General features: G+C 54.1%; 2 protein-coding genes and 1 long non-coding RNA gene across 4 annotated transcripts in view; 2 read left to right on the top strand and 1 right to left on the bottom strand.

The window, feature by feature from the left end:
- Positions 1–432: 432 nt before the first annotated feature.
- LOC117443690 (cystatin-F-like) lies at positions 433–7,724 on the top strand. The gene is made up of 3 exons (XM_034079594.2): positions 433–615; positions 6,812–6,931; positions 7,446–7,724. Exons 1-3 carry the CDS (start codon positions 475–477, stop codon positions 7,524–7,526), a joined length of 342 nt encoding a protein of 113 aa, XP_033935485.1. The 5' UTR covers positions 433–474; the 3' UTR covers positions 7,527–7,724.
- LOC139433580 (uncharacterized) lies at positions 7,478–8,443 on the bottom strand. Of its 2 annotated transcripts, none has more exons than XR_011643011.1 (3): positions 8,025–8,443; positions 7,783–7,974; positions 7,478–7,553 (listed from the first exon to the last, which is right to left on the bottom strand). It is a non-coding gene; the product is annotated as an uncharacterized lncRNA (long non-coding RNA). The 2 variants fall into 2 exon arrangements; XR_011643012.1 differs by lacking the exon at positions 7,478–7,553 and having other exon boundaries at positions 7,749–7,974; positions 8,025–8,340; positions 8,390–8,416.
- A 2,303-nt stretch (positions 8,444–10,746) lies between these two features.
- apmap (adipocyte plasma membrane associated protein) overlaps positions 10,747–12,288 on the top strand; it is an 11,092-nt gene continuing 9,550 nt past the window's right edge. Inside the window, exon 1 of the mRNA XM_034079591.2 lies at positions 10,747–10,987. Within this exon, the coding sequence (XP_033935482.1) occupies positions 10,747–10,987 (241 nt within the window). The remainder of the gene's footprint in view (positions 10,988–12,288) is intronic.

Raw genomic sequence — 12,288 nt, 5'->3', positions numbered from 1 at the left:
GATGTGTGTACTTCTACTTGAGTACAGGATGTGTGTACTTCTTGAGTACATGATGTGTGTACTTCTACTTGAGTACAGGATGTGTACTTCTACTTGAGTAAAGGATGTGTGTACTTCTACTTGAGTACAGGATGTGTGTACTTCTACTCGAGTAAAGGATGCGTGTACTTCTACTTGAGTAAGGGATGTGTGTACTTCTACTTGAGTAAGGGATGTGTGTACTTCTACTTGAGTAAAGGATGTGTGTACTTCTACTTGAGTACAGGATGTGTGTACTTCTTGAGTACAGGATGTGTGTACTTCTACTTGAGTACAGGATGTGTGTACTTCTTGAGTACAGGATGTGTGTACTTCTACTTGAGTAAAGGATGTGTGTACTTCTACTTGAGTAAAGGATATGTGTACTTTTACTCTCTCTGCTTCAGTACTTGAGTAAATGTTACTCTCCTCTTCCTGTCAGAGGGTGCCGGTTCGATGCCCGGCTCTCTGACTGATGTCATTAGGACGGACGTCTCTCTGAGGGGCGTCGTCCTCGCTGCCGCCGTCCGCTTCAACGACCAATCGAACGACGCCTTCCTCTTCAAACCGTCCGCCATCCTCCGAGCGCAGCGGCAGGTACGCAACCAGGTCACATGACCTACACTTCCTGTCCCCTAGTCTTTAAAACCGGCTCCTTGTCTCTGAAGTGGTCTTCACAGTCTATGGTTCTGATTCACTGGTCCAGTGTCTCTGAGGCTCTGGTCCTGTCTGTCTCTGAGGCTCTGGTCCTGTCTGTCTCTGAGGTTCTGGTCCTGTCTGTCTCTGAGGCTCTGGTCCTGTGTCTCTGAGGTTCTGGTCCAGTCTGTCTCTGATTCACTGGTCCTGTGTCTCTGAGGTTCTGGTCCAGTGTCTCTGAGGTTCTGGTCCTGTGTCTCTGAGGTTCTGGTCCAGTGTCTCTGAGGCTCTGGTCCAGTGTCTCTGAGGTTCTGGTCCTGTCTGTCTCTGAGGCTCTGGTCCTGTCTGTCTCTGAGGCTCTGGTCCTGTCTGTCTCTGAGGCTCTGGTCCTGTCTGTCTCTGAGGCTCTGGTCCTGTCTGTCTCTGAGGTTCTGGTCCAGTGTCTCTGAGGCTCTGGTCCAGTGTCTCTGAGGTTCTGGTCCAGTATCTCTGAGGTTCTGGTCCTGTCTGTCTCTGAGGCTCTGGTCCAGTGTCTCTGAGGTTCTGGTCCAGTGTCTCTGAGGCTCTGGTCCTGTCTGTCTCTGAGGTTCTGGTCCAGTGTCTCTGAGGTTCTGGTCCAGTGTCTCTGAGGTTCTGGTCCTGTGTCTCTGAGGTTCTGCTCCTGTCTGTCTCTGAGGCTCTGGTCCTGTCTGTCTCTGAGGTTCTGGTCCAGTGTCTCTGAGGCTCTGGTCCAGTGTCTCTGAGGTTCTGGTCCAGTGTCTCTGAGGTTCTGGTCCTGTCTGTCTCTGAGGCTCTGGTCCTGTGTCTCTGAGGGTCTGGTCCTGTCTGTCTCTGAGGCTCTGGTCCAGTGTCTCTGAGGTTCTGGTCCTGTCTGTCTCTGAGGCTCTGGTCCTGTCTGTCTCTGAGGCTCTGGTCCAGTGTCTCTGAGGTTCTGGTCCAGTGTCTCTGAGGTTCTGGTGCTGTCTGTCTCTGAGGTTCTGGTCCTGTGTCTCTGAGGTTCTGGTCCTGTGTCTCTGAGGTTCTGGTCCAGTGTCTCTGAGGCTCTGGTCCAGTGTCTCTGAGGTTCTGGTCCAGTGTCTCTGAGGCTCTGGTCCAGTGTCTCTGAGGTTCTGGTCCTGTCTGTCTCTGAGGCTCTGGTCCAGTGTCTCTGAGGCTCTGGTCCAGTGTCTCTGAGGTTCTGGTCCAGTGTCTCTGAGGTTCTGGTCCTGTCTGTCTCTGAGGCTCTGGTCCTGTCTGTCTCTGAGGTTCTGGTCCTGTGGCTCTGAGGCTCTGGTCCAGTGTCTCTGAGGCTCTGGTCCTGTCTGTCTCTGAGGTTCTGGTCCTGTGTCTCTGAGGTTCTGGTCCAGTGTCTCTGAGGCTCTGGTCCTGTCTGTCTCTGAGGCTCTGGTCCTGTCTGTCTCTGAGGTTCTGGTCCTGTCTGTCTCTGAGGCTCTGGTCCTGTGTCTCTGAGGTTCTGGTCCAGTCTGTCTCTGATTCACTGGTCCTGTGTCTCTGAGGTTCTGGTCCAGTGTCTCTGAGGTTCTGGTCCTGTGTCTCTGAGGTTCTGGTCCAGTGTCTCTGAGGCTCTGGTCCAGTGTCTCTGAGGTTCTGGTCCTGTCTGTCTCTGAGGCTCTGGTCCTGTCTGTCTCTGAGGCTCTGGTCCTGTCTGTCTCTGAGGCTCTGGTCCTGTCTGTCTCTGAGGCTCTGGTCCTGTCTGTCTCTGAGGTTCTGGTCCAGTGTCTCTGAGGCTCTGGTCCAGTGTCTCTGAGGTTCTGGTCCAGTATCTCTGAGGTTCTGGTCCTGTCTGTCTCTGAGGCTCTGGTCCAGTGTCTCTGAGGTTCTGGTCCAGTGTCTCTGAGGTTCTGGTCCTGTGTCTCTGAGGTTCTGGTCCAGTGTCTCTGAGGTTCTGGTCCAGTGTCTCTGAGGTTCTGGTCCTGTGTCTCTGAGGTTCTGGTCCTGTGTCTCTGAGGTTCTGCTCCTGTCTGTCTCTGAGGCTCTGGTCCTGTCTGTCTCTGAGGTTCTGGTCCTGTGTCTCTGAGGCTCTGGTCCAGTGTCTCTGAGGTTCTGGTCCTGTGTCTCTGAGGCTCTGGTCCAGTGTCTCTGAGGCTCTTGTCCAGTGTCTCTGAGGCTCTGGTCCAGTGTCTCTGAGGCTCTGGTCCTGTGTCTCTGAGGTTCTGGTCCAGTGTCTCTGAGGTTCTGGTCCAGTGTCTCTGAGGCTCTTGTCCAGTGTCTCTGAGGCTCTGGTCCAGTGTCTCTGAGGCTCTGGTCCAGTGTCTCTGAGGCTCTGGTCCAGTGTCTCTGAGGCTCTGGTCCAGTGTCTCTGAGGTTCTGGTCCAGTGTCTCTGAGGCTCTGGTCCAGTTTCTCTGAGGCTCTGGTCCAGTGTCTCTGAGGTTCTGGTCCAGTGTCTCCGAGGCTCTGGTCCAGTGTCTCTGAGGCTCTGGTCCAGTGTCTCTGAGGTTCTGGTCCAGTGTCTCTGAGGTTCTGGTCCTGTCTGTCTCTGAGGCTCTGGTCCTGTCTGGCTCTGGTCCTGTGTCTCTGAGGTTCTGGTCCTGTGTCTCTGAGGCTCTGGTCCAGTGTCTCTGAGGTTCTGGTCCTGTCTGTCTCTGAGGTTCTGGTCCTGTGTCTCTGAGGTTCTTGTCCTGTGTCTCTGAGGCTCTGGTCCAGTGTCTCTGAGGCTCTGGTCCAGTGTCTCTGAGGTTCTGGTCCAGTGTGTCTGAGGTTCTGGTCCAGTGTGTCTGAGGTTCTGGTCCAGTGTGTCTGAGGTTCTGGTCCAGTGTCTGAGGCTCTGGTCCAGTGTCTCTGAGGCTCTGGTCCAGTGTCTCTGAGGCTCTGGTCCAGTTTCTATGAGGCTCTGGTCCAGTTTCTCTGAGGCTCTGGTCCAGTGTCTCTGAGGTTCTGGTCCAGTGTCTCTGAGGTTCTGGTCCTGTCTGTCTCTGAGGCTCTGGTCCTGTCTGGTCCTGTGTCTCTGAGGTTCTGGTCCTGTGTCTCTGAGGCTCTGGTCCAGTGTCTCTGAGGCTCTGGTCCAGTGTCTCTGAGGTTCTGGTCCTGTCTGTCTCTGAGGTTCTGGTCCTGTGTCTCTGAGGTTCTTGTCCTGTGTCTCTGAGGCTCTGGTCCTGTCTGTCTCTGAGGCTCTGGTCCAGTGTCTCTGAGGTTCTGGTCCAGTGTCTCTGAGGTTCTGGTCCAGTGTCTCTGAGGCTCTGGTCCAGTGTCTCTGAGGCTCTGGTCCAGTGTCTCTGAGGTTCTGGTCCAGTGTCTCTGAGGTTCTCTGAGGCTCTGGTCCAGTGTCTCTGAGGCTCTGGTCCAGTGTCTCTGAGGTTCTGGTCCAGTGTCTCTGAGGCTCTGGTCCAGTGTCTCTGAGACTCTGGTCCAGTGTCTCTGAGGCTCTGGTCCAGTGTCTCTGAGGTTCTGGTCCAGTGTCTCTGAGGCTCTGGTCCAGTGTCTCTGAGGCTCTGGTCCAGTGTCTCTGAGGTTCTGGTCCAGTGTCTCTGAGGTTCTCTGAGGCTCTGGTCCAGTGTCTCTGAGGTTCTCTGAGGCTCTGGTCCAGTGTCTCTGAGGTTCTGGTCCTGTGTCTCTCAGGTTCTGGTCCAGTGTCTCTCAGGTTCTGGTCCAGTGTCTCTGAGGTTCTGGTCCAGTGTCTCTGAGGCTCTGGTCCAGTGTCTCTGAGGCTCTGGTCCAGTGTCTCTGAGGTTCTGGTCCAGTGTCTCTGAGGTTCTGGTCCAGTGTCTCTGAGGTTCTCTGAGGCTCTGGTACAGTGTCTCTGAGGTTCTCTGAGGCTCTGGTCCAGTGTCTCTGAGGTTCTGGTCCAGTGTCTCTGAGGTTCTCTGAGGCTCTGGTCCAGTGTCTCTGGTCCAGTGTCTCTGAGGTTCTGGTCCAGTGTCTCTGAGGCTCTGGTCCTGTCTGTCTCTGAGGTTCTGGTCCTGTGTCTCTGAGGCTCTGGTCCAGTGTCTCTGAGGCTCTGGTCCAGTGTCTCTGAGGTTCTGGTCCTGTCTGTCTCTGAGGTTCTGGTCCTGTGTCTCTGAGGTTCTTGTCCAGTGTCTCTGAGGCTCTGGTCCAGTGTCTCTGAGGCTCTGGTCCAGTGTCTCTGAGGTTCTGGTCCTGTCTGTCTCTGAGGTTCTGGTCCTGTGTCTCTGAGGCTCTGGTCCAGTGTCTCTGAGGCTCTGGTCCTGTCTGTCTCTGAGGTTCTGGTCCAGTGTGTCTGAGGTTCTGGTCCAGTGTCTCTGAGGCTCTGGTCCAGTGTCTCTGAGGTTCTGGTCCAGTGTGTCTGAGGTTCTGGTCCAGTGTCTCTGAGGCTCTGGTCCTGTGTCTCTGAGGCTCTGGTCCTGTCTGTCTCTGAGGCTCTGGTCCAGTGTCTCTGAGGCTCTGGTCCAGTGTCTCTGAGGCTCTGGTCCAGTGTCTCTGAGGTTCTGGTCCAGTGTCTCTGAGGTTCTGGTCCAGTGTCTCTGAGGTTCTGGTCCAGTGTCTCTGAGGCTCTGGTCCAGTGTCTCTGAGGCTCTGGTCCAGTGTCTCTGAGGTTCTCTGAGGCTCTGGTCCAGTGTCTCTGAGGCTCTGGTCCAGTGTCTCTGAGGTTCTGGTCCAGTGTCTCTGAGGCTCTGGTCCAGTGTCTCTGAGGCTCTGGTCCAGTGTCTCTGAGGTTCTGGTCCAGTGTCTCTGAGGTTCTCTGAGGCTCTGGTCCAGTGTCTCTGAGGTTCTGGTCCTGTGTCTCTGAGGCTCTGGTCCAGTGTCTCTCAGGTTCTGGTCCAGTGTCTCTGAGGTTCTGGTCCAGTGTCTCTGAGGTTCTGGTCCAGTGTCTCTGAGGTTCTGGTCCAGTGTCTCTGAGGTTCTGGTCCAGTGTCTCTGAGGCTCTGGTCCAGTGTCTCTGAGGTTCTCTGAGGCTCTGGTCCAGTGTCTCTGAGGTTCTGGTCCAGTGTCTCTGAGGTTCTGGTCCAGTGTCTCTGAGGTTCTGGTCCAGTGTCTCTGAGGTTCTGGTCCAGTGTCTCTGAGGTTCTGGTCCAGTGTCTCTGAGGCTCTGGTCCAGTGTCTGAGGTTCTGGTCCAGTGTCTCTGAGGCTCTGGTCCAGTGTCTCTGAGGTTCTGGTCCTGTGTCTCTGAGGCTCTGGTCCAGTGTCTCTCAGGTTCTGGTCCAGTGTCTCTGAGGCTCTGGTCCAGTGTCTCTGAGGTTCTGGTCCAGTGTCTCTGAGGTTCTCTGAGGCTCTGGTCCTGTGTCTCTGAGGCTCTGGTCCAGTGTCTCTCAGGTTCTGGTCCAGTGTCTCTGAGGCTCTGGTCCAGTGTCTCTGAGGTTCTGGTCCTGTGTCTCTGAGGCTCTGGTCCAGTGTCTCTCAGGTTCTGGTCCAGTGTCTCTGAGGCTCTGGTCCAGTGTCTCTGAGGTTCTGGTCCAGTGTCTCTGAGGTTCTCTGAGGCTCTGGTCCTGTGTCTCTGAGGCTCTGGTCCAGTGTCTCTCAGGTTCTGGTCCAGTGTCTCTGAGGCTCTGGTCCAGTGTCTCTCAGGTTCTGGTCCAGTGTCTCTGAGGCTCTGGTCCAGTGTCTCTGAGGTTCTCTGAGGCTCTGGTCCTGTGTCTCTGAGGCTCTGGTCCAGTGTCTCTCAGGTTCTGGTCCAGTGTCTCTGAGGTTCTGGTCCTGTGTCTCTGAGGCTCTGGTCCAGTGTCTCTCAGGTTCTGGTCCAGTGTCTCTGAGGCTCTGGTCCAGTGTCTCTGAGGTTCTGGTCCAGTGTCTCTGAGGTTCTCTGAGGCTCTGGTCCTGTGTCTCTGAGGCTCTGGTCCAGTGTCTCTCAGGTTCTGGTCCAGTGTCTCTGAGGCTCTGGTCCAGTGTCCTCTCAGGTTCTGGTCCAGTGTCTCTGAGGCTCTGGTCCAGTGTCTCTGAGGTTCTCTGAGGCTCTGGTCCTGTGTCTCTGAGGCTCTGGTCCAGTGTCTCTCAGGTTCTGGTCCAGTGTCTCTGAGGTTCTGGTCCAGTGTCTCTGAGGTTCTGGTCCAGTGTCTCTCAGGTTCTGGTCCAGTGTCTCTGAGGCTCTGGTCCAGTGTCTCTCAGGTTCTGGTCCAGTGTCTCTGAGGTTCTGGTCCAGTGTCTCTGAGGTTCTGGTCCAGTGTCTCTCAGGTTCTGGTCCAGTGTCTCTGAGGTTCTGGTCCAGTGTCTCTGAGGTTCTGGTCCCGTCTGTCTCTGAGGTTCTGGTCCCGTCTGTCTCTCAGGTGGTGAAGGGGCTTCGGTACGTCGTGGATTTGGAGATTTCCAGAACGCTGTGCCGGAAACGAGACCACAACCAGGATCTGTCCAGGTGTGACCTGCAGCCTGAGGGGTCCCTGAAGCAGGTGAGACATGTCCAACTCAAGGCCCGGGGGCCACATCCGGCCCGCGGCTTCACTTCCTGCGGCCCCACAAGAGCTTGCAAAGAATATAATATGTTTATTATACGGTTACATGCTACAGAAGCATAAACTACATTTCCCACAATGCATCTCAAATATGACTTTTCAAAAAAAAAAAGTGCATTTTTTTCATAGAATTCCGTTTTCTCAGAATTAGATTTTTATTTCAAAATGTCACTTCTATTTCTTTTTTCTCCAGAATTTGGCTTTTCTTTTTAAATCATTTTGGGACATACGCACTGAAGAGACTTACCCTGTCCCATGATAATCCAATGCAGAGGCAATGATGTGATAGAATACATTATTTTATATATATGATGTATTTTTATATAGTCTTAAAGTTACAACCGGCCCTTTGAGTGCAGCCATAACGCTGATGTGGCCCGCGATGAAATGCAGTTTGACCCCCCGGTTTAGCGTCTCAGCTTCATTGGGAATGTCCCGTTGTGTCTTCCAGACGTTCGAGTGTCACACGGAGGTCTGGGTCGTCCCCTGGAGAAACGAGACCAGGACTCTGGAGATGGACTGTCAAACCTGATCTGTCCTCACCTGTCCTCATCCTCACCTGTCCTCTCTCTCACCTGTCCTCATCCTCACCTGTCCTCATCCTCACCTGTCTCTCTCTAACCTGTCTCTCACTAACCTGTCTCTCTCTCACCTGTCCTCATCCTCACCTGTCCTCATCCTCACCTGTCTCTCACTAACCTGTCTCTCTCTCACCTGTCCTCATCCTCACCTCTCTCTCTCTCTCACAACCTGTCTCTCTCTCACCTCTCTCTCTCTCTCTCTCACACCTGTCTCTCTCTAACCTGTCTCTCTCACCTGTCCTCATCCTCACCTCTCTCTCTCACCTGTCTCTCTCACCTGTCCTCATCCTCACCTCTCTCTCTCACACCTGTCTCTTTCTCACCTCTCTCTCTCTCTCTCTCACCTGTCCTCATCCTCACCTCTCTCTCTCACCTGTCTCTCTCACCTGTCTCTCTCACCTGTCCTCATCCTCACCCTCACCTCATCCTCACCTCTCTCTCTCACCCACCTGTCCTCATCCTCACCTCTCTCTCTCACCTGTCTCTCCTCACCTGTCTCTCTCATCCTCACCTCTCTCTCTCACCTGTCTCTCTCATCCTCACCTCTCTCTCTCTCTCTCTCACACCTGTCTCTCTCACCTGTCTCTCTCATCCTCACCTCTCTCTCTCTCACCTGTCTCTCTCATCCTCACCTCTCTCTCTCTCTCTCACACCTGTCTCTCTCACCTGTCTCTCTCATCCTCACCTCTCTCTCTCTCACCTGTCTCTCTCACCTGTCCTCATTCTCACCCTCACCTGTCTCTCTCTCTCACCTGTCTCTCTCACCTGTCTCTCTCACCTGTCCTCATTCTCACCCTCACCTGTCCTCTCTCACCTGTCCTCATTCTCACCCTCACCTGTCCTCATTCTCACCCTCACCCCCTGTCCCCCCCCCCCCCACCTGTCAGTCCAATAAAGCCCCTCCTCTCACAGCTGCTCGTCTCTTCTTTATCCCCTGCGCTCTGAGATATTAAAGAGGTCCTGTTCTTCTGTGGTGTGTCCATGAAGCGGGCGAGGCCCGGCGAGGCCCGACTATACCCTACGAAGCCGGGCGAGGCCCTGCAATGGAAATGCGCCATTAGTGTGTGTGTGAATATGGAGCACTCGCGCTCCTATTGGCTAGTGCTGCTAAGGGGCGGGACATCTTGAAGCGGTTGACCAATCACAACAGAGCAGAAATGTCTCTCTTATTGAACACACCACGGGACACTGTTGAGATCTGCATCAGGGTGAATACTTGAAAAGAAAGTTAATTATATTCTCGTGCAACCCGCGATGACAACGCTTCATATCTTCTATATTTACAGTCACAACAAAGTGGTTGGGTGTGAGGCCGATAAGAGGAGGCCGCCTCTCCCCTCTCGGGGGGGGGGGCCCCTGAGGGTCTCAAAGGTCCCGCCTCTCCCCTCTCGGGGGGGGGGGGGGGGCCCTGAGGGTCTCAAAGGTCCCGCCTCTCCCCTCTCGGGGGGGGGGGCCCTGAGGGTCTCAAAGGTCCCGCCTCTCCCCTCTCGGGGGGGGGGGGGGGGCCCCTGAGGGTCTCAAAGGCCCGCCTCTCCCCTCTGGGGGGGGGGGGGGCCCTGAGGGTCTCAAAGGTCCCGCCTCTCCCCTCTCGGGGGGGGGGGGGCCCTGGGGGGCTCAAAGGTCCCGCCTCTCCCCTCTAGGGGGGGGGGGGGGGCCCTGAGGGTCTCAAAGGTCCCGCCTCTCCCCTCTAGGGGGGGGGGGGCCCTGAGGGTCTCAAAGGTCTTTGCTGACTGAGGGAATGAGTTGATCTGGTGAAAGAAAGCTTGAATGTGCTTTGTATTATCACCGGTCTCTTTCTGAGATGCCTCTAAAGGCTATCAGATTGAAACACGACTGAACTGGAAGATGAGATAAATGTGAAACTGAGTTAGTCTGCGTTGGAACATGACCTCAGTGTGGCGATAATGTGGTAGAGACAGAAGGTGCGTTAGTCTGGACCTCTTTCTCTTCAGATGAACTGATCCCACCTTTTGGACTGGGACACCTTAAAGACACCTGCGCTCTGCTCTCCGGCTTCGAAGGTGAGACTGCACCCTGCCTCTCTCTCACCCAGGCAGGAGCACACCTCTCACTGAGACCAGAGTCCTTCAGCAGATCAGAGAGTCTGAGCTGAAGCAGCAGTTCATTGAACCTGGTTCCTCAGGGGTCAGGAGAGTGAGATCTTGCTGACGTGCTGGATCTGAGCCGAGCGGTGAACTCACATCGACTCAGTAACTTCGCTCAGTCATCACGTTTAGCTGAGGCTTTCTCCAGAGCGACTCACAGTCAGTGCGTTCCACCAGGAAGACACAGAATCACTAAAGTACATCAGGTTTCATAGAGCCAAACATCTCAAGTGCTGCTCAGCTGGCTTTAGAGGAGCCAGTCCTTTGTTAGTATATAAGTGCTTTGTCAGCAGTTCTCTCCTCGAGGTGGAGATGAGTCTCAGTCTGGAAGGTGTGTGAGCTTTCTGCTGTCCTGATGTCAGGGAGCTCGTTCCACCATCTTGGAGCCAGGACAGCAAACCCACGTGTTCCTGCTGATGGGAACTTGGGTCCCCCTCACAGCGAGGGTGCAGCGAGTCGTCTGGCTGATGCAGAGCGGAGTGCACGTGCTGGGGTGCACGGTTTAACCATGTCCTGGATGTAGGAAGGGCCAGATCCATTCGCAGCATGGTACGCAGCACCAGGGTCCTGAAGTGGATTCTAGCAGTCTACCGGAAGCCAGGGAGGGGCGGAAGGAGCGGGTGGTGTGGAATCAATTCAGGAGGCGAAGACCAACAGCAGCAATGCATTCTGGGTGAGAGAGGTCGGAGGGTGAATGCAGGCAGACCAGCAGGAGGGAGCTGCAGTAGTCTAGTGAGGTGACGAAGCCTGGACCAGAACCTGCTGGCTCTCTGGGTCAGCTGGGGACGCGTCCTCCTGATGCTGTAGAGCGTGTATCTGCAGCAGCGATGTTTGCAGTGAAGGACAGGTTGTTATCTAGGGTCCCACCCAGAGTCCTTGCAGTCTGAGTCGGGGAGACAGCAGAGGGGCCGATGTTGATAGTCAGGTCAAGAGAGGACAATATTTACCCTGAAGGAAAAGCAGTTCAGTTTTGGCTGGGTCTCTGAGCGGGGACACATCACTGGGACACATCACAGAGACACATGGGACACATCCCAGAGACACATGGGACACATCCCAGAGACACATGGGACACATCCCAGAGACACATGGGACACATCCCAGAGACACATCCCAGAGACACATGGGACACATCACAGAGACACATGGGACACATCGCAGAGACACATGGGACACATCACAGAGACACATCGCAGAGACACATGGGACACATCACAGAGACACATGGGACACATCACAGAGACACATGGGACACATCACAGAGACACATCGCAGAGACACATGGGACACATCCCAGGAGGATGTTGGTTTGTCGTGGATCCCTTTGGGGCCCCGTCTTAAGGGGGGGGAGGCGCCATCTGGAGAGGGTCCATGCACCCCTCACCCTGCACGTACCCCACTGACATCCTCACCTCGTGCTTTACTGGTTTTGCAGTCAATTAATTTGTTGATTTGAATGATTTGCTTAAATAAACATCTATTGTTAAACGTGGATCTGCTGTCTAGCTCACACACCTGAGACACTCCGACACGACACACGGATTAAATTAAAGGTTTTTATTTAAAAGAAGCTGCAGAACAACACACACACCACACACACACACACACACACACACACACACACACACACACACACACACACACACACCACACACACACACACACACACACACACACACACACACACACACACACACACACACACACACACACACACACCACACACACACACACACACACACACACACACACACACACACACACACCACACACACACACACACACCACACACACACACACACACACACACACACACACACACACACACACACACACAGCTCATCCTGAGAGGACGACATGCTAAATATCATGACTGCTAACATGCTAACGTGCTAACATCAGGGGTCATGCAGGCAGCAGGATGTCATAAGTAACGGAGGATGCACTTTAATAAACAACAACAAATGATCAGACGGTGAAGGCAGCATTAACGTTTCAAACGAAGCATGATTAAATATGGCTACACGGGTTAGCATAGCTCGCTACTGATAGCTACAATGCTAGCCAGCAGTTAGCATCTTAGTGCATGTTGTTCTCAGCAGGTCAGTGACATCACAGCCTCGGACACACCTGATTGGACAGAAGCTGAACACGCCTCGTTAGCATTAAAGAACAAGAAGAAGGTTCCTCTCGAGGTTCCTTTAACACTAGAACTGTTCCCTGACTTCAAACTACTCGGGAAGCAAAGCAGATACAAGCCCGACACACAGCTGCAGGAATGAGTCGGCATGTCGGAGAGATCCCATTGGACCAGAGATGCTGCCTTCAGGGTCGGGGGTAGGAATACGTAGTTGTGATTCTCAGGTCCTTGGCTCCCTCTGAGAGCCTGAGGAGGCGAGGAGCCCAAATGCTACTGAGCCGGAGTTTATCATTATCATTGGTCGAGCTCTTCCGGCGTCACATGCTGAGGTTTGTGTCGGGGGGGAACTTGCGCTTCTAAGTTATTGTGTTTGATTTTGTTTATTAAATATCTTCAACCTTCGGAGCTTCAGGATGGACTTCTCACTGGAACCGGGAATCGAGCCGCCGCGCGTCCACGACCCTCTGG

Source organism: Pseudochaenichthys georgianus, unplaced genomic scaffold, assembly GCF_902827115.2.
Source record: "Pseudochaenichthys georgianus unplaced genomic scaffold, fPseGeo1.2 scaffold_657_arrow_ctg1, whole genome shotgun sequence".
Taxonomy (NCBI): Eukaryota; Metazoa; Chordata; class Actinopteri; order Perciformes; family Channichthyidae; genus Pseudochaenichthys; species Pseudochaenichthys georgianus.
The sequence above is the reverse complement of the archived record's forward strand: the minus strand, read 5'-3'. Positions and strand labels throughout refer to the sequence as shown.